The sequence below is a fragment of the Orcinus orca genome, chromosome 14 (assembly GCF_937001465.1).
Source record: "Orcinus orca chromosome 14, mOrcOrc1.1, whole genome shotgun sequence".
In the NCBI taxonomy this organism is placed as follows: Eukaryota; Metazoa; Chordata; class Mammalia; order Artiodactyla; family Delphinidae; genus Orcinus; species Orcinus orca.
The window spans coordinates 56,692,599-56,719,354 of NC_064572.1; the positions used below are offsets into that span (position 1 = coordinate 56,692,599).

The 26,756-nt window shown below is 36.3% G+C and overlaps 1 protein-coding gene across 1 annotated transcript in view; it reads left to right on the forward strand.

Moving 5' to 3' along the window:
• Positions 1 to 220: 220 nt before the first annotated feature.
• Positions 221 to 26,756, forward strand: part of KIF11 (kinesin family member 11) — a 49,487-nt gene continuing 22,951 nt past the window's right edge. Inside the window, exons 1-15 of the mRNA XM_004279401.4 lie at positions 221 to 542; positions 4,424 to 4,556; positions 4,790 to 4,887; positions 4,976 to 5,054; positions 5,379 to 5,564; positions 5,714 to 5,838; positions 8,287 to 8,377; positions 8,930 to 9,172; positions 10,577 to 10,672; positions 14,417 to 14,505; positions 18,439 to 18,526; positions 19,276 to 19,464; positions 20,095 to 20,302; positions 21,520 to 21,692; positions 23,360 to 23,485. Of these exons, the coding sequence (XP_004279449.1) occupies positions 466 to 542; positions 4,424 to 4,556; positions 4,790 to 4,887; positions 4,976 to 5,054; positions 5,379 to 5,564; positions 5,714 to 5,838; positions 8,287 to 8,377; positions 8,930 to 9,172; positions 10,577 to 10,672; positions 14,417 to 14,505; positions 18,439 to 18,526; positions 19,276 to 19,464; positions 20,095 to 20,302; positions 21,520 to 21,692; positions 23,360 to 23,485 (2,001 nt within the window). The 5' untranslated portion in view covers positions 221 to 465. The remainder of the gene's footprint in view (positions 543 to 4,423; positions 4,557 to 4,789; positions 4,888 to 4,975; positions 5,055 to 5,378; positions 5,565 to 5,713; positions 5,839 to 8,286; positions 8,378 to 8,929; positions 9,173 to 10,576; positions 10,673 to 14,416; positions 14,506 to 18,438; positions 18,527 to 19,275; positions 19,465 to 20,094; positions 20,303 to 21,519; positions 21,693 to 23,359; positions 23,486 to 26,756) is intronic.

The following is a 26,756-nucleotide window of genomic DNA, read 5'->3' on the forward strand; positions in this document are numbered from 1 at the left end:
GATATAATTGACCAAATTGAGCAAGTTTAAGTGTGACACTACCAAGTCCGGCGTCTCTCCCACTAGACTACGAGTTCCAGGAGGGCACGGTCGGATCTGCTATTTACTTTCCAGCGGGCCACGCCCCGGGAGCGGGATCTGGTGTCTACACCGCGTCCCATGGTGCCTTGCGCGCCTGCGCTGCAATTGGCCCGGAGACTCGGCTCCTTTTTCAAATTGAGGCGCCGAGTCGTTGCTTGGTTTCCTGGGCTTCGGGCGGATACTAGGTTGGTGATTCGAAGGCTCGGGCGGGTGGAGGACAGACGCCGGGGCCAGTCACAGTCCCTGGTGGAGAGCGATTTCCCCGGCCACGCCAGCACCCGACAGGGGAGGAGGGCACCCGGGTCCGCTTCGGCCGCCGAGCCGCTCCACGCCCCACGGCGCCCGAGTCCGCGACCAGGCCTTGATTTTTCGGCGGGGACCGTCATGGCGTCTCAGCCGAATTCATCTGCGAAGAAGAAAGATGAGAAGGGGAAGAACATCCAAGTGGTGGTGAGATGCAGGTAGGCCGAGCTTGGCAGGATTCCGAGCCCCGGGCTTTGCTGCAGGGCTCCTTCCTGCGCGGTCCGAGGAGAGAGGGCTTTTGTTTGCAATTTCTGAAGGGACCAGACCTTCCTGTTTCATAGTTATCTGCGTTCTGTTTGATAGAATGACACCAGGTTGCTGTGAGGAGTTAATTAGTATTTTTTCTTTATTTTTCAGAAGAAAGGAATTTATATCTGCGTTTATAGTTTAAACTGCTATTCAGAAGGAGAATTTGGTCGCCGTTCTTTAGTGAAATGTGTTCTTTTCTAAAAAAACTACTGTCGACAAAGATTTAGGTGTCACTCCTTACAGTTGGTCCGTTTGGAGATGACTGCACACCTACTTTACAGATGTTTTAGCACTTATGTTGGGATTGCCATCCCCTCCATCACCTCTAAAAACGTAATCAGTCCCCTCTTCTCTTTATTCTAGATGCAGTATTTCCTTAATCCCTACTAAACAAGTAAACATCACTGTATTTAAAATTTAAAAATTAAGTTGTAGAGTGAGTTTATGTTTTTAAGATCAAGGAGAAAACTTAAGTTCTGCTACATTTCCCAGTGGTTTCCATATCACTTCCCAATTTTAAAATGAGCTAGGAGAGGAAGGACATACTTGAAGATACTTGAGGCCCTCCATAGTTTACTGGTATTTGTGTGTTTTGTATGTCTGTTTTTGCTGCTGTTGTTTTAAAAACTACCAACTATCAGAAACTTTTCTGTAAATCCAAACGTATTCTAAAATTAAAAGGTTATTTAAAAAGTGTATTAACAAACTTTCTTAGGCTATTGCCTACACAGCTTTGGTGACTTGAGTTGTAGATATCAAAGGTAATAGCTAACTTTCTAAAGTAGGCACCAGAGAAGACATTTGGTGGTAACCTTAAGTCTAGCCAATTACATTCTAGTTGCACTCTAGGGCTTCTGCTAATAGTTACTTGTTTTGAAGATTAGAAAAACAGCCTATATTCAAATGCAAAGTTTTAGATGATTTTGATCGTTTAGTAAAGTCAAGTGGTATTACCTTTTCTGTGTGGCTTCATTTTCTTTAATTTCATTTTTATTGTTAGTTACAGAATATGTCAGACCTATAAAAAGTTATGGAGAACAATGAAACAGACATCTGCATATCCATCACCCAGATTAGAAACAGAACAATCATTACATCTAGAGTCCCAGCGTATCCCTCCGCATCCCTTTTCTCTACCCCAAGAGTTAAACATTATCCTGAACTTCATGTTTATTATCTCCATACATTTCAAGGCTTAACTTAAAAGAGATTTCTTTTACTTTATCACTAATGAAAAGTGCTTAGGTTGTGTCTCATGTTTACAATAACTTCAGTATAAAGAGATGTTTTTCTTTTCAAGTTAGCCTTTTCTTTTTCAAATAGCCTTCCTAATGCAAACATGTCCTTAAACTTTACTAAATAAACAACGTATGAGGCCCTCGGAGGTTGTCAAATCTTTTCTGTAAAGGGCCCAGATAGTAAATATTTTAGGCTTTGCAGGCCACATGTGGTTTCTGTCACATACTCTTCTCTGATTTTTTCCCCCGTTTTTTTTTTATTTTAATTTATTAAATTTATTTATTTTTGGCTGCGTTGGGTCTTTGCTGCTGCGCCCACAGGCTTTCTCTAGTTGCAGTGAGCGGGGTCTACACTTCATTGCGGTGTGCAGGCTTCTCATTGCGGTGGCTTCTCTTGTGGAGCACGGACTGTAGGCATGCAGGCTTCAGTAGTTGTGGCTCACGGGCTCCAGAGTGCAGGCTCAGTAGTTGTGGTGCACGGGCTTAGTTGCTCCGTGTCATGTGGGATCTTCCTGGACCAGGGTTCAAACGTGTGTCTCTTGCATTGGGAGGCAGATTCTTAACCACTGTGCCACCAGGGAAGCCTTTTTCCCCCAGTTTTAAACTTTTAATTGGCACAGTTTATTGTAGCCTAAGAGATCAGCAAAATTTGAAGAGAGATGACTTCATTACTTGGTTACAATGAATACAATCTTTACGATGTTCTTTACTTGTACAACAACTCTATGAATATTTATGGAATGAATGAATGGATTTAGCAATTCATTCAAAAAGTCTGCTGGACATGACTTTTTTTTTAAAATCCTCAGTCTTTGTTTACCATTTTGGTTGTTTGAATTTTAATATACTGTATTGAGGCCAACTAAAATTGATGGGTTTGCTAGTGTCATCAGCAGAAACCTTGCAATATCTAATTAAAGAAGTCTGGATAGGAAAATAGTTGCTTAGCAGCACTCTTTATTGCAGTGCCAACAGTCCCTTAAGCTTCTCTCTGGGAGCTTTGATAACTCTTAGGAATGTGTGATTTGTGTGAATTTCTACTACTCTGCCCTGACAGCTTGAATGGTATTCATTTGGTAACTTAATCACACATCCAGGCAAGAGATTAGACCAATTGGAAAAGCTTTAACCATATGAGAGGAATTCATTCCACTTGATACTTTTGTCCTACCTCAGTACAAGTTGGTTTTGACTTAATTTTGTTGAACTTTTAATAATACTGCATACTGTGACTTATGTGCATTGTGTAGGTTTCAGTACATTTGACAAATGACAGCATGACCAGATATTACTTGGAAGTTACTGAGTTAAATTTCCCAGGATCACAAATTTGGTCTTCTGACTGGTCAAACATGCTAGGGGGTGGGGCATGCCAGAGGACATTGAGGTATCCTTCTTAAAATAAATAGCAACTTAGTTCGTCTAGTAATGAGGGGAAAGATAATTTCCTATTTGGTGTTTCCTGTCACAGTATGTGATAATGAATGGGAAAAATGAACTCAGGTCAAGAGTACACCTTTCCCTTTGGCCCAGATGTGCGTTAAGTATATCAATATCTTATGGATGCTATTCTGTGGACTATGGTTCTTTTTAGCTTTCCCATCATTCCCCTTAGGATGACATTTATTAAGCAGTGTAGTATAACAGATATTTGCATGCCTACTGTGTGCTAAGCATAGTAGTAGACACTGGGGAAACAATAAATTAAACAGGATTTCTTTCCCTACACTGTGAGGTTGGTACTATTACCAACCTTAATTTTCAAATGAGAAGACAGGCACAATGGGCTACATTGCCCAAGCAGACTGGATGGAGAGTCCTCACTCTACTGAAATGCCTAAGGAGGCATTTATTATCTTAGATTACTTCACAGGGAGTCTTTCCCATCACCCATGCCTCTCCCCTATCCCACCCTGTACCAGTTAAGGCCACATTAAACTTTTGCTGTATGTTCCTACCTTTTATGTACCCTTTCTAAACATCACCTCTCTTATAATCACTTGTTTTATGTCACTGTTCCCCACTAGACCTCACAGTGCTGTGAGGACAAACAGTTAATACATGTGAAGCACTTGGAACAGTGAGTACCTGGCACCTAGTAAGCACTCAACGTATTAGTCATTATTTTAATCTGTTTTTTATTTTGTGCCATTTATCCACTGGCAGGTTAATATTTTGAACGCAAATCTGGTATGTTATTTCTACTACATCATAACCTAACTTGACTGGATTCTAAGAACAGTGGAAATAGAATTCTAAAAAATAAGTTTGGCATTTTTTACAAGTTAATTCTGTTAGCATCTACTCCAAGAAACTGTCAAAATTGTACATGTCTTTCAAAACTTTTTAAAAAACTAATTTTATTTCTGGGATTTGAAACCCTTAAAATTCTGCTGTCTGCCTTAGCAGTGTCATTTACTCCTCATTTAATCTCTATCACCAACAGTGTAGTTAAAGCTTCACATTGTTCTTGTCTGAGGTATTAACAAAAATGTCATCAATAACCAGATAACTAAGAGTTCTTGAATAACCTTCTGTGTTTCTTTTTACAGACCATTTAATTTGGCAGAGCGGAAAGTTAATGCCCATTCTGTAGTAGAATGTGATCACATACGGAAAGAAGTTAGTGTACGAACTGGAGGATTGGCCGACAAAAGCTCGAGGAAAACATATACTTTTGATATGGTACTTACTTCCTAAAATGCTTCTACTTCTTTATTATTCACTAATGTAAAGTTATCCTAGTACACATATTTTCTGTAGGTTCTAGTGTACAGTTACAAATTTCAGTTAATCCTTTAAGTTATCAAATGGTTTCTAGTGGGCTGAATAAGTTAATATATTAAAAACAAAATTATTAAGTAATTCTGAAGTGTTTTTTTTTTTTTTTAAGAAATGCCTTTTTTTTTTTTGGATAGGTTTTTGGAGCATCTACTAAACAAATTGACGTTTATCGAAGTGTCGTTTGTCCAATTCTGGATGAAGTTATTATGGGCTATAACTGCACTATTTTTGCGTGAGTGAAACACTATTTTTCAAATTGATGAAAAGGTTTAGATGCGTGTATTCGTTCCTTTGTTTAACACTTTTGTTAATTTTGACAGATATGGCCAAACTGGCACTGGAAAAACCTTTACAATGGAAGGTGAAAGGTCACCTAATGAAGAATATACTTGGGAGGAGGTATTTATTGTTTATAACAGACTTCTGTCTCTAAAGTGGCTGAAGTATATCCAAATAAAACTTGGTTGAAGGCCTGTCTTGAAATGGAAAAGATCAGAGTACCCATGTCAAACATGAATTTAGGATAAACTACTACTACAGTAAAATTAAAGTATATGGTATGGCTTTTGTTTAAGAAACATACATTCTTATTGGGAGAGAGAGGAGCAATACATATGGCACAGTTAAGTGATAAGAGAAGGGTCTGTTTCGGAGAGAATAGTTGGAGCAGACTATTGCAGTAAATGGCATTCTTTAAAGTCTTTATTAATGTTATAATTTCAGGATCCTTTGGCTGGTATAATTCCACGTACTCTTCATCAAATTTTTGAGAAACTTACTGATAATGGTACTGAATTTTCAGTCAAAGTGTCACTGTTGGAAATCTATAATGAAGAGCTTTTTGATCTCCTTAATCCATCTTCTGACGTTTCTGAGAGACTACAGATGTTTGATGATCCTCGTAACAAGGTAACTTCAGTCTTTGAGAATGAAATGACTCCAAATGTTAATGTGTGATACTTTGGGAAGTCTATATATATATATATATATATATATATATATATATATATATATATGTTAAAACCAATCTAATGGATGCTTTTTTGATATTTTGTCAGAGGGGAGTGATAATCAAAGGTTTAGAAGAAATTACAGTACACAACAAGGATGAAGTCTATCAAATTTTGGAGAAGGGGGCAGCAAAAAGGACAACTGCAGCAACTTTGATGAATGCCTACTCTAGGTGAGAAAGCCATTGTTTCCCCCACCGCTCCATTTCCTTTTTAAGAAGAATTATGAACTTGGGGAATCACAGTGGGGTGAGTTAAGGTATGTGAGTCACACGTCTAGATTGTATGCTAGATTGCATGCCTTAGTAATTGGCTTGAGATTTATAGGGAGAGCACCAATGTTGGGAGAATGTTGAAAGGAGAACAAAGACAAGTTGAACTTGAGCAGAAGTATTAAGTCTTTTAAAGGAGAAGATTTCTTTTCCCAAATGAAATTATACATGGGAGCCCAGATTAAAATGTGGCGGCTGTAGTTGTTTTGGCAGTAGGATGCTCAGAGGCTAACCTCCTCAGCCTTAGGAAGGTTTGCCCTGAGCACTTTTCTGGAGCCTCTCAGTATAGTGAGAACACAGTTTGAAAACCTCTGATTTGAGTAAGGATTAGAGGAAAATCAAATGACTTTATTTTATTTTTTTCCAGCTTTATTGAGGTATAAATGACAAAAATTTTATATATTTAGGTTGTGCAACGTGATTTTTTTTTTTCCCCCCAAATGGCTTCGTTTTAATGTAGGAAGACAAATGGTCACTAACACTGGCTTTTAAGAGGAGAAAGGGGCATATTTGATAGTAACCCCTTATAGGATGCATCGCAAACTCTCCAAATGCAGTTCACTAAGTCAGAGGTGATTTTTTTTCTGCTAGTCTTTGAAGGAAACATCAGAATGTAATTGAAAGAGCTATGGATTAGGAGTTAGATATTTGTGTTTAGTTCCAGTTCTGCAGTTAACTAAATATGTTACTTCAGGTAGTTAAACTTATCTGAATATCATTTTCCCTGAGCTACAAAATGACTTTTAGGGCTCTCATTTCTTTGCTCTCTTATAGTTGGACATTTCTACAATATGCTATAATGATTATAATTGCAACTCTGTAAAAATATGTATGCATTTAAAGAAAGAAGAAAAATAGCATAAGATGAAAGTAATTAAGATCATGGAATTATGTGTGCTATTAAAATTTTAATTAAATTTTCCTATAATAGCTTTCCATTTAAAAACTTAAGTTATAAACCAATCATAGAATGAAATTTCCATTTTCATTAAATGATTGGTTTATAACTTTATTTAGAATTTGGAGGAATGAACTTAAGAAAATTTCTTTTCTCTAAATACTTTTCTCTGAAATATAAAATTCCTATTATTCTGTAAATTTGAATAATTAAGGATTCCCTTTTTCGTACATAGACTGGAATAAAGATCTCTTCTTATGAATGTATGTGATAAAGAGAAGGAAAATGTAATTCACTTTTCCGAAATCAGAGTTGACTTTTGTGTTTAATTGCATTAATTCCATAATCTTCAATTAGGAATGGGTAAATTATGGTAGGAGAATATGAGATGCATATTATAATTCAAATCTATAGTTTATATTTTTCCATGTGCCCTTCCTCCTTTCTGTTATATAAAATAATTCAAATAATTTTGTAAAAATGATACTTATTGTAAAATTTTCCAAGTAATGTGAAAAGTACAAATGAGGAAATTAAAAATTACCATATGCCAACCATCAATGACATTAACAAACATAATGTCATTTACCAAATGTCATTGATGCAGAAAGGAATGATGTCTTTGGTTGTCTGTATGATTTTGATATCTCTCAGATAAAAGTTGAATGTCAATATACAGCATAAGACAGACTTTGGAAAACTTTATAGTCTAGCAGTGATTATCTTGTAGTGTTTTGGTAAACACTGTTTACTAATTTCTGCTGTTCAGTGGAAGGAGCTACCTATCTCTGATGACATTCTCAAAGCAGAGCAATGTACTTTTAGAACAATTGGCTTTGAAGGGGAGTAATCAGATGGCTTGCCTGGTGCTGTTTGAATTTATGGTAATGACATATTTCAAGTGGTTCTTTTTTAAAAAAAATTTTTATTTTTGGCTGCGTTGGGTCTTCATTGCTGTGCGCGGGCTTTTCTCTAGTTGCGGGGGGGGGGGGCTCTCTTCGTTGCGGTGTGCGGGCTTCTTATTGCAGGGGCTTCTCTTATTGCGGAGCACAGGCTCTAGGCGTGTGGGCTCAGTAGTTGTGGTGCACGGGCTTAGTTGCTCTGCAGCATGTGGAATCTTCCTGGACCAGGGCTCAAACCCGTGTCCCCTGCACTGGCAGGCGGATTCTTAACCACTGCGCCACCATGGAAGCCCCTCAAGTGGTTCTTATAAATAGAAAGATCGATTGCAAGCCTTCCCTTTTGGGATCTCCCCTGCGGGGGGCAGGTAGAAGAAAACAAAAACCTAGCATTCTATTCATCCACTGTCTTCCAAAATCTTATTGGTATCTTCTCTGATACTATCTTTTTCTACCCTGGTGGATTTAGATCTTTCTTTGCTGTTTTCAATATTTTATAGAAAGCAAATAATGTTTTGTATAATGACTGGGCAACTTGGTCTTGTTTTCTAGTCGTTCCCACTCAGTTTTCTCTGTTACCATACATATGAAGGAAACTACAACTGATGGAGAGGAGCTTGTTAAAATTGGAAAGTTGAACTTGGTAAGCATCAACATTAATAACCACTGTTTCATTCTTTCTGTTTTTTTTTTCTAGTTTTATTGAGGCATAATTGCCAAATAAAATTAAGTATTTAAAATGTACAGCGTGGCAGGATATCCTTTCTCATGGCTGAATAATATTCAAGTGTGTATGTGTGTATCACATCACATCTTCTTTATCTGTTCATTCATCAATGGGTACTAAGGCTGTTTCATACCTTGGTTATTGTGAATAATGGAATGAACGTGGGAGTGCTGATATTTCTTTGAGATAGTGATTTCATTTCCTTTGGATACATACCCAGAAGTGGGATTGCTAGGTCAGACGGTAGTTCTATTCCAATGTTTCATTCTTTATCACCTCATAAAGCAGCTTGAAGGTTTGTATTTATAGACAATATTTTTGTAGTCACTGGATTATTAGGTTTGTAGTGGATTGTTAATTATAGAAAAATTACTGGCTATTTAATATATTTATGTACAATACGAGAATGAAAGTCTTCTATTCCAAATCCAATAGACTGAGAACTCACTTTTATTTTTTAAATTTAAGGTTGATCTTGCAGGAAGTGAAAACATTGGACGTTCTGGAGCAGTTGACAAGAGAGCTCGGGAAGCTGGAAATATCAATCAATCCCTGTTGACTTTGGGAAGGGTTATTACTGCTCTTGTAGAAAGAACACCTCATGTTCCTTATCGAGAATCTAAACTAACTAGAATCCTCCAGGACTCTCTTGGGGGACGTACAAAAACATCTATAATTGCAACAGTTTCTCCTGCATCTCTCAATCTTGAGGTAAGCTCTTTGAAAGGTATCCGGAAGTGTAGTAGCTATAATTCTTATTTAATATCACATATTTTTAAAGTTCATCAATTGGCTTCATTCATTCTATACTACAGTAAAAAGAATCTGAGCATTGCATGTGGACATGTAGAGGAGGACACCACTGGAAAAATTGTCTTTCTCCTTTCTGGCAATTTTTAATCTCAAAAAACTACTTACTGGGACTTCCTGGGCATGGTGGTTAAGAATCCGCCTGCCAATGCAGGGGACATGGGTTCGAGCCCTGGTCTGGGAAGATCCCATATGTCGCGGACCAACTAAGCCTATGTGCCACAACTACTGAGCCTGTGCTCTACAGCCTGTGAGCCACAACTACTGAGCCTGCGTGCCACAAGTAATGAAGCCTGCGCACCCTAGAACCCGTGCCCCGCAACAAGGGAAGCCACCGCAATGAGAAGCTCACACACTGCAATGAAGAGTAACCCCCGCTTGCCGCAACTAGAGAAAGCCCGCACGCAGCAACAAAGACACAATGCAGCCAAAAATTTAAAAAAAATAAATAAAATAAATAGTTACTTTAGAGGGGTGGGTAGGATGAATTTGGAGATTGGGATTGACATATATACACTACTGTGTATAAAATAGATAACTAATGAGAACCTACTGTATGGCACAGGGAACTCTACTCAGTGCTCTCTGGTGACCTAAATGGGAAGGAAATCCAAAAAAGCGGGGATATATGTATACATATAGCTGATTCACTTTGCTGTACAGCAGAAACTAACACAACTTTGTAAAGCAATTATACCCCAATTAAAAAAAAACCAAACTAGTTACTTAATTGCATTTTTCCACACAGTCTTCAAAGAAAATTGCTGTGGTCATTAGCAGTGGATGGTCTAATTGAGGACTTAGAAGTGGGTTAAGTGAATGCTGCTGTTTTAGAGGCTGCTTAGAGAGCACTGAAGATGGGGTTGGATGTGTGGGAACAGGTAGGAAAACCAAGAGAAACAACAAAGATGGTAAAATCTTATATTGGGTTATGTGCTTTAAATGGAATTAGGAAAAGCTTTTATAAGGTCTCTAACTCCCCTTTCATTTAAAAAAATATCTTTATTGGGATATAATTCACATACCATAAAATTCACCCATTAAAAGTATATAATTCAGTGATTTTACTGTATTCACAGAGCTGTGCAACTATCACCAAAATCTAAGTCTAAACATTTTTTTTAATTAATTAATTTTATTTATTTATTTTTGGCTGCGTTGGGTCTTCGTTGCTGGCACGCGGGCTTTCTCTAGTTGCGGTGAGCCGGGACTCCTCTTTGTTGCAGTGCGTGGGCTTCTCATTGCGGTGGCTTCTCTTGTTGAAAATTAGTATTTTCGGTAATTGGCCTTTTCTTTTCATCACAGGAAACTCTGAGTACATTGGAATATGCTCACAGAGCAAAGAACATACTCAATAAGCCTGAAGTTAATCAGAAACTCACCAAAAAAGCTCTGATTAAGGTATTTGTGAATTTTTGTGGAGTAATGTAATCTTGTTTGACAAATGTGAAAATGAGGAGCTGAAATAGATAATTGTTAAAAAAATTTATTAAATTGCCTATGGTAAGGCTTTTCATCTAATGATTTGAACTAAATACCCTATGTGTTAAAATGTTTTTTCTAATGCTAATATGTTGACTTTACCAGCTCTATCAAGTCAGCAAAATTTAAGTATATAATGGTGCTTCAAGGAAGTTTTAATTAGCAGTTCCCTAATGAATAAGCATCTTATTCATTAATGCAAGATATTGAGCATCTTCACATGTTTATTATGCATTTGTATATCTTTTATGTGAAATGTCTACTAAATCCTTTGCCCAATTTTTAATTGGGTTGTCTTTTTATTAAGTTGTAAAGAGTTGTTCATATCTTCTTGATACAAGCCCTTTATGAGATTATTTGTAAATATTTCCTCCCAGTCTGGCTTGTCTTTTCCTTTTCTTGGTAATAGTTTTTTTTTTTTTAATTGAAGATTTTATTGAGGTAACTGTAGATTCACATGCATTTGGAAGAAATAATACAGAGATCCTTTGTACATTTTATCAAACAATATAGTAAAAAATCACCATAGGGATATTGACATTAATAACAACTCACTGATCTTATTCCCCAATTTTCCTTGTATTCACGTGTGTGTGTTTAGTTAATGCTATACAATTTTGTCACATGTGTAGGTTCATGGAGCCACCACCACAGTCAAGATACTGAACAGTTCCGTCATAAAAAGGATTCCTCATTGCCCTTTTATAATCTTTTCCTTCCCACTTTCACCTCCCCTCCCTAATCTCTGCTATCCACTATCTGTACTCTATTTCTAAACCTTTGCCATTTCAAAAGTGTTATTGAATGGAATCATATAGTATGCAAACTTTTGGGATTGCCTTTTTTTCACTCAGCATAATTCCCTGGAGGTTCACCTGACTTGTGCATATCAATAGATTTTCCTTTTTAGTGCTGAGGAATATTCCATGGTATGTGTATACCATACATACAGTTTGTTGTCAGATTCACCTGTTGAAAGATATATGGGCTGATTTCAATTTTTCACAATTATAAATAAAACTGCTTTGATCATTTGTTTACAGTAATTTGTGTACACATAAATTTTCATTTTTCTGGGATGATTGCCCAAGAGTATAATTGTTGTGTTGTATGGTAATTGAATGATAAGTTTTTAAGGAACTGCCAAGCTGTTTTCCAGAGTGGCTATACCATTTTACATTCCCACTAGCAATGTATGAGTCATCTAGTTTCTCCACATCCTTACCAGCATTTGGTGTTGTAACTATTTTTTATTTTAATCATTCTGATGAGTATGATAGGTAATAAATAATATCTCACTGTGGTTTTAACTTACATTTCTGTACTGGCTAATGATGTTGAATGTCTTTTCATGTCCTTATTTGCTGTTTGTTACCCTCTTTGGTAAAATGTCTGTTCATGTTTTTAGGCCCATTTTCTAATTGGATTATTTGTTGTGGTGGTGGTGGTTTGAAAGTTTTTAATATATTCTACATACTAGTCCTTTGTCACAAACATGGTTTGCAATTATTATCCCCCAGGCTGTACTTTTCTTCTCATCCTCTTCTTATGGGCTTTTGCAGAGCAAGTGTTTATAATTTCGATGTGATCTAACTTGTCAATTTTTTTCTTTTATGCATTGTGTTTTTGGTGTCAATTGCAAGAACTCTTTGCCTACCTCTAGATCCTGAAGATTTTTTCCTTTTTTTTTTTTTTAAATGAAGGTTTTGTATTTCTACATCTCACATTTAATTTCATGATCCATTTTGAGTTGATTTTTGTATAAGGCATAAGACTTAGATCAAGGTACATTTTTTTCACCTGTGGGGTGTCTGGATGGCTTTAGCATTCTTTGTTGAAAAAGCTATGTTTTCTCCATTAAACTGATTTTGCACCATTGTGAAAAATCAGTTGGGTATATTTGTGTGGGCACATGTCTGGGCTTTCTATTCTGTTCCATTGAGTTATGTCTGTCCGTCCACTAATATACAGTTTTAATTACTGTAGCTTTTTAAAAAAGATTTTTATTGGAGTATAGTTGATTTACAATGTTGTGTTAATTTCAGGTGTACAGCAGTGTAATACCTCTTGGAATCAGTTTAAAGGAAGTTTATTTGAGAAAACCTCTTTTTTCATAAACAGCCTCAAAATTGTCAGGACCTGAGGAAAACTACAATGATTTTATATTCATTGTTATAAAAATGCCAGGCTCTTTTATAAGCATTAATTTTATTTAGACACTTGAATTTTTGAACCCTAATGTTATTATTAAATCTAAAATATTTAACAGTAATGCTTTAAGATGATAAAATATTCGGTCATTTTAAAAATTTCAATTGTTTCAGTGTATATTTTTAATAGTTTGTTTTAGGATCTAATTAAGGTTTACCCTTTGCAACTTTTTGATCTATCTTTAGGTTTCAATACATTGGTTCTTCTTCCATCTACTTTCCCTCATATAATGTATTTGTGGAAGTATCTGTATTATTGTCCTGTAGAAGTTTCCTGTACTATCTTGACATGTTCTATTCTTCATATTTTCTATAAATTGGTAGTTGGATTTTGAGGCTTGATAGATTCAGGTTTTATTTATTTATATATTTTTGGCCAAACTAGTTCATAGGTGGTGGTATGTTCTCCCACTAGGAAGCACAGAACGTGGTTCTTTCTCTTTTTGAGGGGAATTGATTATATTCAAGTGACTTGATCCATTAGTTCTTTAACGATCGCAAAATGATAATTTTCTAATTCAATTATTCTTTCTTAGTTGATTGCTGGACTACCTCCATAAAGAGGAACTTTCCCTCAGCTACCCAAGGGTATAATTCTTATAGGAAAGGCAGGACAAATGCTTGATTCATTTCCTTTGACAGTTTTGAGAGTAATGAGTTGGTTTCCCAGCTTGCTTTTTTTTTTTTTTTTTTTTTTTTGCGGTACGCGGGCCTCTCACTGCTGTGGCCTCTCCCGTTGCGGAGCACAGGCTCCGGATGCGCAGGCTCAGCAGCCATGGCTCATGGGCCCAGCCGCTCCGCGGCATATGGGATCTTCCCGGACCGGGGCACGAACCTGTGTCCCCTGCATTGGCAGGCGGACTCTCAACCACTGCGCCACCAGGGAAGCCCCCCAGCTTTCTTAATATCATTATAAACTCATGGACTTAAAATATTTGTGCTTACCAATTGTAGTTATACTAACTACAATTGTAGTTATAATATCCTCACTGATGTTCAAACTGTCCCGTCTTTGGTCAGTGGGTACCTCTTAAGTAGGTTCTTGAGTCCTTTTCACTAGCCTAGGCTTCTTTGGCTTTCTTCCTATTTTGTTTGACAAGATGTTGTAGGTTCATCCTGAATGTTTCTTGCCCCAGTCCTAGAGTCAGACGCTTCTCTAAGAAATCCTGGTTCCTTTTAATGTGAGATGCTATTTAGAGACCAACCTGGGTACTGGAGGTTGTGTTTTTTCTTCAGAAGCCTGTATTTTTATAATGAGTGCATTTAAAGGAGTTTTGGAAGCTGTTGAAACACTTTATTCTAAACAGATTAATATTGAATGAAAAGTATGGTTATGACTTTTTATCATACATTTTTATGCTTTAAAAAACATAGGAGGGCTAACTTTGTTTTATTTATTGCATATCTTCCCCAAACTGAAGTGTTACATTGACATGACATTCTTCTTGCATAGGAGTATACAGAAGAGATAGAGCGTCTGAAACGAGATCTTGCTGCAGCCCGTGAAAAAAATGGAGTGTACATTTCTGAAGAAAATTTCAGGTAAGCCCTTGGCTATGGGAATTAATTTCTAAGAGTAAGCATTTTCTGGTAATAGGCTGTTTGAAGTGCCTCCTATAGATGCTTCTTTTCATTTTGACATTAACAAATAGTTATGAAACAGTTTAAAACTCTTTTTATGTAACTTTATTTTTAGATAATGATAGATTCATATGAAGTTGTAAGAAGAGTACAGAGGTCCTATGTATTTTTCACCCAGTTTCCCACATCTTAAGTAACTGTTTGTACAGTATCAAAACTGGGAAATTGACACTAGTACAATGTGTATGTATAATTCTACCTCATTTTATCGCATTTGTAGATTTGCTATAGTTCTACAGTTAAGATGCAGATTTATCCTATCATTACAAACATCTTGCTCTTGCTACCCCTCTGTAGTCATATTCATTAACCCTTCTTCCCCAATGATCCCTAACCCCTGGCAACCACTAATCTGTTCACTTTTTTTTTTTTAATATTTATTTATTTATTTGGCTGCGTCGGGTCTTTGTTGCAGCATGCAGGATCTTAGTTGTGGCACATGGGCTTCTCTCTAGTTGTGGCACACAGGCTCAGTAGTTGTGGCATGCGGGCTTAGTTGCCCCGCAGCATGTGGGATCTTAGTTCCCTGACCAGGGCTCGAACCCGCATCCCCTGCATTGAAAGGCAGATTCTTAACCACTGGACCACCAGGGAAGTCCCTCTGTTCACTTTTTAACCCTGGAGTAGTTTGTTTCAAGGAAAGTTTCCACTGAAGCTTTATGTAGAAACAACAATAATAACAGAGGCAGAAGGCAAGTGGGATGCTAAGGATTATAACTTGAAAATTCCTGAATGCGTTTATCCTTGATACTAAGGAGGGTGACTTTCACAGGGCATTTTTGATAATAACCAAAAGCATTTTAATATAACCTTTTACTCTTTTATAGATGTTATATTACATGATCATTCTAATTAATGGTATATAAATCATTTAATAAACTCATTTTTTCCATTTATTTTCAATTACCATAATGTACTATATCCTCCTGATTGTTGTTCATATGTTAGTTTTACAAATGCTCAAATTTATATTGTGTATTATAGGGTATTAAACAATAATTCTCCTTTCATTCTTCCTATGTGACTTTAGTTTTGTTTGTTCCTTTCATGGCCCATACCCAGTTGGCAAAAACATTTTTACAAAAATCTTTTGTAAATTTGCACTTAATTCTTAAACTTGATATTTTAAAATGTTTTCTTTTTTCTGTTTCTCTGGTTTTCAGATATACTCCTCTACCATACACACTAGTGCTGCATTATTTTTTTTCAAGTGTTCACTTTACAGGTGTCCCTATTTCTATCATTTTAATATTTTTATATGTTATATCTTATTCAATAAAAACATTTTATATTTTAAGTTTGGTGTCAGAATGCTAGAAAACCCAGCTTAAACTGACTTAAAACAGCAAGGATATTTAGTCCAGTAACTCAAGGATCCTGTTTCCTGTCCTGAGTGGTAACTTTCTTCTAGGGCTAGCTGTTCATCAGGGAAGATGGTCAGCAGCAGAACAGCTACCTTCTCTCATTCATGTCTCATGTGGATGAGAAGCTGCCTGTCCTTTAACCATCAAAACTGGCCAGGGGAACATCACTTGTTGATTAGTTTAGTCCTCAGTTATGTCCTTGTATGAACCAATACAAAGGCAAAGGAGTTGAATTTCCCTGATTGTCTTGAGCCAGTCAGGCTTATTCCCTGGATTTAGGAATGGATTAGGCCCCCCACCCACCCCCCATACAGGTTGGCTGCTGTGCAGTCAGGGGAGAGTAATTCCCCAGAGTAAATCTGGATGCTGGAAATAGGTGCTTAGTAGGCAACCAGTGGATATCTACAAGTGGTTTTGTCTCTTGATTTGCTAATATGGTATCTTTTGCTGTTAGTAGTCAAACATTGGACACTGCAGACTTAATTTTCTTATCTTCTGTTCATCTCTTTGATGTAGTTTAGATTAAGAAATAACTTTAGTTTGTCCATCCCATTATTTTAAGGACAGTGTTTACTCATAATAGGCATGAGGCATGATCTGAAATAAAGTTAATTCTGAAAAAGCTCTTAGAATTATTATACCATAAGTCAGAGAAAGATCACAAAAGCTACAGCCAACATTTAAACATTTATCCCAAGTTTAATAGACCTTTTAAAACTATATCAAAACTATATCATTCCCTCCAGCCTCTGCCCACTCAGCTGGCCTGCCATAGCCAGCCAGCACATACTGTCTGCACAGGGGATGTGTCTATACAAGGCCATCCATGCCTTTAAGCCTGGGAGAGGTAGTATACTAATTTGAAAAGATATATGTTCCCATATGTTCATTGCAGCACCATTTATAATAGTTAAGATGTGGAACCAACCTAAGTGTCCATTGACAGATGAATAAAGAAGGTGTGATACATAAATAATGAAATACTACACAGCCATGAAAAAGAATGAAATCTTGCCATTAATGTCAACATGGATAGATCTAGAGGGTATTATGCTAAGTGAAACGAGTCAGATACAAACAAATTTATGATTTCACTTATATGTTGAACCTAAAAAAACCAAACAAATGAACAAACGTAATAAAACAGAAGCAGACTCATAGATACAGAGGACAAATTGGTGGTTCCTAGTGAGGAGGGTGGTGAGGGAGTGGGCAAAAGAGGTGAAGGGGATTAAGGGGTACAAAATTCCAGTTATATAAGTCAGTCACAGGGATGTAATGTAAAGCATAGGGAATATAGTCAATAATATTGTAATAATTTTACATGATGACAGATGGTAACTAGACTTATTGTGGTGACCATTTTGTGATGTATAAAAATATCAAATCACTATGTTGTACACCTGAAACTAATATAATATTGTAAGTCAATAATACTTCAATTAAAAATTATTTATCAAAACTATATAATTCATTAAATAACAATGTTGCATCCCTCTTGTATATTCAGTATAGGAAAAGCATTTCAAATATCCCATTCTACTTTAAAGAGCTATTTCCAATAAGGAACTAATATAGTTATCAAAAGACTGTTAGAATTAACTCTCCTCTTATACTTCAGTTCTGTCTTTTCCTTTAATTAACAATATCTCTAGCTAATAATTTGAGGAAATCTACATTCTTAAAATTCTTTGCCATTTAAGCACAGTGCGGAATAGAAAATGATTGGTAGTTATGAGGGAACTAGAAGAAGGCAAAAGATAGCACTGACTTCTGAAACTTGCTAATGCTCAAAAAATCAGAGAGCCCCGTTAAAGCAGACCAGAATTGTCTGGTCCAAAATGTCAGTAGTGCTAAGGCTGAGGAACTGTGCTTTAGAGAATAATCGTTTATCTCATGAGGACTTTTGTGGTGGTGTGACAGTGGTATGTGACAGTGGGGTGTGTATTGGGGTATGGGTGCTGGGAGCAGGGGAGTGTAATTGCTCTATATACATACTTTAGTTTCCCAGGTTTTCGCCCCTTATCTCACCCCTTCCTCCTGTGACACTTGATGCCTTCACATCACAAGCCTCTCCTGGATTCTGTGTGTCTTGTTTATACTTCATATTCCTGATTCCTGATAGACACCTAGCTGTATGTCCCACCTCTACTTTTTTTATGTGGGTTATAATCTTCTGTCATCTTTGTAGCTTCTCAAATTATATATACACACATGTTTTTTCCCCCTCATAGGTAGGGATTCTCAGTTTCAAAATGGAGAAAACAAGAAAAAGTCTATTTATAAACCAAGGACAAAGAATACATTTGTTTTCTGCACTTAGTATCTATCTCTTGACACTTAGGCATCATTGTTATGATAGTGATAAATGGTAGAGATTATATGTAACTGCCTCAATTGTGTTAGAATAAATTTTATAAGAATTAGGAAAAAATATTAACTGTCAAACTCCTTTTAAATTTTATTTTAGAGCCATGAGTGGAAAACTAACTGTTCAAGAAGAACAAATTGTAGAATTGCTTGAAAAAATTGCTGCTGTTGAGGAAGAGCTAAGTAGGGTAAGCATTCAAAACTGTATTGAATGTCATGCAAAAAGCAAATATTAAAGGACAATTTCAGAAGGTGAGGGACCTGATATTTTTTCTTTAAGATTTTTTTTCTTGCTGACCTTTAAACTATAAGTAAGTTGTATCGCAATATTTTTACTATCATCAATGATAATGAAGAAGCTGACTATTTTGACACTTATATTAATGCAACATTTTAAGAAATTAACTGAATTGTACAATTTAATGTTAAAGCTAAATAGTGAATGCTGAGACATTTTCATCAACATGTTTATCAGCTGAGGAAATGCAGATGTTGGGAGAAACCAGATGTTAAATAACTAAGGTAGAAAGACCTGACCCTTCAGTGCCACCCTCACACTGGCAGTGTTGGAAGGAATCTGAAGAATTAACACCACTCCATTAGACCTATTACTTGTTTTTTGTTTGTTTGTTTGTTGCATGGCTTGTGGGATCTTAGTTCCCTAACCAGGGATCAAACCTGTGCCCCCTGCACTGGAAGCGCAGAGTCCTAACCACTGGACCGCCAGGGAACTACCCTGTTACTTGTTTTTAATGAATTTATAGGAAGAAACCAGATGCCATATAAAATGTTCTAACCTACCTGGTAACTTGTTACAACTTTTACATGGAAATAATTTGTTTGGTTCTTCTAATATTATATTACGAACTAGCCAGGTATCTCAACAACCAGTTCTGCGTTTTTTAATTCTTCAAAAAAAATGTTTAATGTGTTATAGGTTACAGAATTGTTTACGGATAATAAAAATGAACTTGACCAGTGTAAATCTGACCTGCAAAATAAGACACAGGAACTTGAAACCACTCAAAGACATTTACAAGAAACGAAATTACAGCTTGTTGAAGAAGAATATTTCACGTCAGCTTTGGAAAGTACTGAGGAGAAACTTCATGATACTGCCAGCAAGGTTTGTCCTTTGTTTTAATTTGTACTTGCATTAAAGAAATTAAAGAATGGGTAGGAGTAACTCTTAGCTTAAGCGTTAATTGTGAAATTCTATTTATTCACCCCAAATGATACTTCCATCCATTTAAGAAACATTATGTTACTATTTCGTCTAAATTTGCTTCACTAGAGATGCTAATTTAAGAAAAAACTATTCCTAAAGTTTTGAAAATAGAACATGACTTTAATATACTTTGTGGATGTTTAGAATAATGGTGTTGTAATGCTTTACCTGTGGTCATGGTTGAGATTAATCAGTCTTCAAGAATTTAGTATCTTCTAATGAGTATTCAATTTTTTATTAGGTGTACTTTTCCTAGGAATTAGTAACATATAATGGGGGAAAAAATTTGTGAGGGAGCATAATTACTAAAATAGATTGGCAAAATCAGTTTTCCTTGTCTAGATGGCTAGGGGAGGGGAAATAAACATTCCTGGATAAATTAGCATAAGTTTAAAATTTTCTTCTGATACAATATATAAAATTTACTAGTTCTTATCAGGAAAAATCCTTATGAAGCACAGATATTTTCATTAGACTGCTTTTGTCATATCCATCTTATCAACACTTATTTTTAAAAATCATATATAGTTGCTTAACACAGTTGAAGAAACTACAAAAGATGTATCTGGTCTCCATTCTAAACTGGATCGTAAGAAGGCAGTTGATCAGCACAATGCAGAAGCTCAGGATATTTTTGGCAAAAACCTGAATAGTCTGTTTGATAGTATGGAAGAATTAATTAAGGATGGCAGCACAAAACAAAAGGCCATGCTAGAAGTTCATAAAACCTTGTTTGGTAAGTTCAGGCATTTCTAATTCTAATCTTTGTGTGTTTAGTGTGAGACTAATTTCAAAACTGATAATTAAATATCATAAAAACTCAGGTGACAGTGTCAGTAGTCCCCTCCAATGCACACTATCTATTCAGACTAGGGATTAATGCCTTTGAATTAAAACAAATGTTAGTTGAGTTTTTTCTATAAAACTCATTACATACCTTGTTACATATCTTGGGTTTCCTTATTGAAATTTTCTGTGCATAAACATTCTCCAACTTTTTTTTTCTTTTGAGAATGTGTATTTTGAATGTTTGCTATATTGTCAGAATATATGGGTATTATTTTTAACCATAACCATTGTTGTTATCTTCATTTAGGAAGGTAAGTATCCATTCGTTTATTATTATTTTAAATTTATGTATGTATGTATGTATGTATGGCTACGTTGGGTCTTCATTGCTGCGCACAGGCTTTCTCTAGTTGCGGCGAGCCGGGGCTACTCTTCATTGCTGTGTGCGGGCTTCTCATTGCGATGGCTTTTCTTATTGTGGAGCATGGGCTCTAGGCTCCTGGGCTTCAGTAGTTGTGGCACACGGGCTCAGTAGTTGTGGCTCGCGGGCTCTAGAGTGCAGGCTCAGTAGTTGTGGTGCACAGGCTGAGTTGCTCCCTGGCATGTGGGATCTTCCCAGACCAGGGCTCAAACCTGTGTTCCCTGCATTAGCAGGCGGATTCTTAACCACTGCGCCACCAGGGAAGTCCCCCATTTGTTTATTATTAAAGTATTGTCTTCACTATAGAAAAGTTGGAAGATGCAGAAATGTAAAAAATTGTAAAAATCACCTAGATCTAGTCACTCTAAGCTAACCACTAAAAATTTTGTTTATTGATTTCTAGTTTCTCTTCTTTAACCTCTTTTATCTGCAGTAATACTGTGTATTACCTTCAATTAGAGATTAGTTTTTAGAATATTCTAACTCTTGATTTACACTGAGTTACAGTTTTGGGTCTGATACATCTACAGATGTGCCAAGTGCTTACTGTGTACTGCAGGAACGTATTTAATTTATATTTACAATAATTCCATGCTTCTGTAGTGAGCCAATTATTTTAAGCTTGTTTGTTATTACAAATTTCCACAACAAGGGATATAATTTTTCCAACCTCTTTGAAGGTTGTATTTCTATTTAAATATATTTATTGCCGAGTTTAAATCTTCTTTTTTTTTTTGGTATAGGTAACCTGCTGTCTTCCAGTGTCTCTGCATTAGACACGATTACTACAACAGCACTTGGATCTCTCACATCTATTCCAGAAAATGTGTCTACACTTGTTTCTCAGATTTCTATTATGATATTAAAAGAACAATCATTAGCAGCAGAAAGTAAAACTGTACTTCAGAAATTGATTGTTAGTAAATCTCTTATTTTTGAAGGGTTACATTTGATAAGTCTTCAAAACCAATGTTAACGGCTATTCTTTCATCTTAAGCTTTACTAGACACAATGGTAAACATATCACTTTAAGAGAGTAGGTTTATATTTTTAAAGGCAAATCTCTTCACTGTTTTTTTCTCCCAGAAAGATTAATTTCCAAATGTATATATATAACTTTTGAAACTTCTTTCACTTACGTCCTGTAACATAAAGAGTAGGAGTTAGTAAGCCTTTTAATAACTAGAAATAGTAGGTTTAGCTTCACGTGAATTCAAGGGACCCATGACTTGTTAGCTGGCTCAGAAATTGGTCATTCATCTTTTCCTCAAGGGTCCTGGAATAGTCATGCTAATGTTACTCTGACCCAACCAGGAGGTATTAGGTAGTTAATTTTAAAACTACAGAAATTCAGAAAAATGTGCAAGAAAAATGACTTACAGAATTTGGAGAACGTATATAAAATTTGTGGGGTCAGATATGTGTGATCAAGCCCTTCTGGCCTTTAACTGTGAGGCTGTTTTTCATAATTCTATAGAAGCCAGCCATCTAATTACACAATGTTGTTTACCTTTTCCATACTTGATTTGTATATACCCTTTATTTTGTAATTGTATCATTTGTCTAGGAAGTTCTTAGCCATCTCACTTTTTTTTCTTTGTACAGGCTCGCTGCCTCCCTTTTTGAGTTTAACGATATTTGTTGAACATTTTCCAAGTTCAAATGCTCACTGACACTGCCTAAATTCAGTGCTTATGACATTTGGTAGATTTCTTCAGTCACCCAAATTTAACAAAGTTAAAAGCTACTCTGTTGGTACTAACTTTTTGGAAATTGATTCATTTGCTAAATGGTAGTCTGTATTTATTGATGACTTCCTATCAAGCTATAAGCAAGCTTGAGTCTGAAGAGATGATTGCTGCTCCCACAGAATGAGTTGAAATTAGTATGCTCGCTCTTCTTTCAAAAGAAAACCAGTACCCTTTGAAGTATTTACTAATTATTTCTGTTATAGTTCCTCATGCTTGCCCTAGTAAAAGGAGCTTCGTTCTGAATTCTTTTCTTCTTTTTATAAAAATTCCCAATCTACAGTACTTTCTCAACTTTTCTATGTAACTTGACAAGAACAAGAACCTTGACAAGTTCTTCTGATACAATAGGATACAACTCGCCAGGTCTTCAAATTTAAATACCTCCAGCCCAAAGCCTACTTTTGAAGACTATTTGGTTTCAGCATTTTTGACTTAGTAATCTAAACTTGTTTGAAATTTATTTCGTTAAAATATAGTTGCAGGTGTTTTTTTTTGCTTCCTTTGTTTGCAATGCTGAAATCTTATCAAATGACTGTCACTTTCCCCTCATCTGAATTCTTTACTTCTGTTGCAGTAGACTGTTAAAAATCTATTGTACATCAAGCAACAATTTTTGTAATTACTGTATGCAGGATTAAGTGATTTATGATGAATATAAACTCTAGTAATAAATAGGCTCTGTAGGGTATACAGAATAGAGAATGGATACTTAGGATTTTAATATGCATATGTTTAGTTAACACAGTATTTAAGATATTATGATTTAACCAGCCAGACTTATGGAAGTGAAAATATTCTTTTTAAAGAGTTGTTTGTTTATTTTCAAAACCAGAATGTACTTAAGAGTGACCTCCTCAGTTCACTGGAAACAGTTTTATCACCCACTGTGATATCTATACTGGAAATCAATAGTCAACTAAAGCATATTTTCAAGACTTCATTGATACTGGCTAATAAGGTAACAAATATTCTTATTATCTCAAATTGTTGTTTAAGAAAGAAACTCTGTCTGTGGCCACATCTAGAGAGATGTCCACATGCAAAACCCATGGGTTGTGAGAAGGAATCTGGAAGAGGGAGGAGATAGGATGCTCTCTGCCATTGATGCGGTCAGCAGAATCATGGCGAAGAAAAATGAGAGGGAATGATCTTCAAGATAAATATTTAACTTCACATACTAACATATATAGCGGTCTATCATATGGTGGGTGAGGAAGATATACATATGAACGTATACCCATATATGTATGCATAAATGCCTCAACATGGATAATAAAAAACCTCTGAAAGTGTTTAGAAACGGTAACAATCATCTCTCAGAGGTGGGAGTGGGACTGGGTGGGGTTCTAGGGGCTGAAGGGGAAAGGGACTATTCTCTGCATACTGTTTTCTACCTTTTCTATTTTGTATGTATTCAAAAAAATAAAAATAAATGAATTTAAAACATTTTTAACTTAAGAAAAGAAGTTAATTTTTTTTAGCATCTTTATTGGAGTATAGTTGCTTTACAATGGTGTGTTAGTCTCTGCTATATAACAAAGTGAATCAGCTATACGTATACATATATCCCCATATCTCCTCCCTCTTGTGTCTCCCTCCCACCCTCCCTATCCCACCCCTCTAGGTGGACACAAAGCACCAAGCTGATCTCCCTGTGCTATGTGGTTGCTTCCCGCTAGCTATCTCTTTACATTTGGTAGTGTATATATGTCCATGCCACTCTCTCACTTCGTCCCAGCTTACCCTTCCCCCTCCCCATGTCCTCAAGTCCATTCTCTATGTCTGCGTCTTTATTCCTGTCCTGCCCCTAGGTCCTTCAGAACCATTTTTTTTCTTTTTTTTTAGATTCCATATATATGTGTTAACATATGGTATTTGTTTTTCTCTTTCTGACTTACTTCACTCTGTATGACAGACTCCAGGTCCATCCACCTCACTACAAATAACTCAATTTCGTTTCTTTTTATGACTGAGTAATATTCCATTGTATATATGTGCCACATCTTTATCCATTCATCTGTCGATGGACACCTAGGTTGCTTCCATGTCCTGGCTATTGTAAATAGAGCTGCAGTGAACATGTGGTACATGTATCTTTTTGAATTATGGTTTTCTCAGGGTATATGCCCAGTAGTGGGATTGCTGGGTCATATGGTAGTTCTATTTTTAGTTTTTTAAGGACCCTCCATGCTGTTCTCCATAGTGGCTGTATCAATTTACATTCCCACCAACAGTGCCAGAGGGTTCCCTTTTCTCCACACCCTCTCCAGCATTTGTTGTCTGTAGATTTTTGATGATGGCCATTCTGACTGGTGTGAGGTGACCCAAGATATGATCTATCCTGGAGAATGTTCCATGAGCACTTGAGAAGAAAGTGTATTCTGTTGTTTTGGATAGAATGTCCTATAAATATCAATTAAGTCCATCTTGTTTAATGTATCATTTAAAGCTTGTGTTTCCTTATTTATTTTTGTTTTGATGATCTGTCCATTGGTGAAAGTGGGGTGTTAAAGTCCCCTACTATGATTGTGTTACTGTCGATTTCCCCTTTTATGGCTGTTAGCATTTGCCTTATGTATTGAGGTGCTCCTATGTTGGGTGCATAAATATTTACAATTGTTTTATCTTCTTCTTGGATTCATCCCTTGATCATTATGTAGTGTCCTTCTTTGTCTCTTGTAAATAGTCTTTATTTTAAAGTCTATTTTGTCTGATATGAGAATTGCTATCCAGCTTTCATTTAATTTCCATTTGCATGGAATATCTTTTTTCCATCCCCTCACTTTCAGTCTGTATGTGTCCCTAGGTCTGAAGTGGGTCTCTTGTAGACAGCATATATGCAGGTCTTGTTTTTGTATCCATTCAGCCAGTCTGTGCCTTTTGGTTGGAACATTTAATCCATTTACATTTAAGGTAGTTATGGATATGTATGTTCCTATTATCATTTTCTTAATTGTCCTGGGTTTGTTATTGTATGTCTTTTCCTTCTCTTGTTTTTCCTGCCTCGGGAAGTTCCTTTAGCATTTGTTGTAAAGCTGGTTTGGTGGTGCTGAATTCTCTTTGCTTTTGCGTGTCTGAAAAGGTTTTAATTTCTCTGTTGAATCTGAATGAGATCCTTGCTGGGTAGAGTATTCTTGGTTGTAGGTTCTTCCCTTTCATCACTTTAAATATGTCCTGCAACTCCCTTCTGGCTTGCAGAGTTTCTGCTGAAAGATCAGCTGTTAACCTTATGGAGATTCCCTTGTATGTTATTTGTTGTTTTTCCCTTGCTGCTTTTAATATTTTTTCTTTGTATTTAATTTTTGATCATTTGATTAATATGTGGCTTGGCATGTTTCTCCTTGGATTTATTCTGTATGGGACTCTCTGTGCTTCCTGGACTTGACTATTTCCTTCCTGTATTAGGGAAGTTTTCAACTGTAATCTCTACAAATATTTTCTCAGTCCCTTTCTTTTTCTCTTCTTCTTCTGGGACCCCTATAATTCGAATGTTGGTGCGTTTAATGTTGTCCCAGAAGTGTCTGAGACTGTCCTCAGTTCTTTTCATTCTTTTTTCTTTTTTCTGCTCTGTGGTAGTTATTCCCACTATTTTATCTTCCAGGTCACTTATCTGTTCTTCTGCCTCAGTTATTCTGCTACTGATTCCTTCTAGAGAATTTTTAATTTCATTTATTGTGAAATTTCATTTATTGTGTTGTTCATCATTGTTTGTTTGCTTTTTAGTTCTTCTAGGTCTTTGTTAAACGTTTCTTGTATTGTCTCCATTCTATTTCCAAGATTTTGGATCTTCTTTACTATCATTATTCTGAATTCTTTTTCAGGTATATTGGCTACTTCCTCTCATTTGTTTCGTCTGGTGGGTTTTTACCTTGCTCCTTCATCTGCTGTGTGTTTCTCTGTCTTCTCATTTTGCTTAACTTACTGTGTTTGGGGTCTGCTTTTCGCAGGCTGCAAGTTCGTATTTCCCATTGGTTTTGGTGTCTGCCCCCAGTGGCTAAGATTGGTTTAGTGGGTTGTGTAGGCTTCCTGGTGGAGGGGACTGGTGCCTGTGTTCTGGTGGATGAGGCTGGATCTTGTCTTTCTGGTGGGTAGGACCACGTTTGGTGGTGTGTTTTGGGGTGTTTGTGACCTTATTATGATTTTAGGCAGCCTCTCTGCTAATGGGTGGGGTTGTGTTCCTGTCTTGCTAGTTGTTTGACATAGGGAGTCCAGCACTGTAGCTTGCTGGT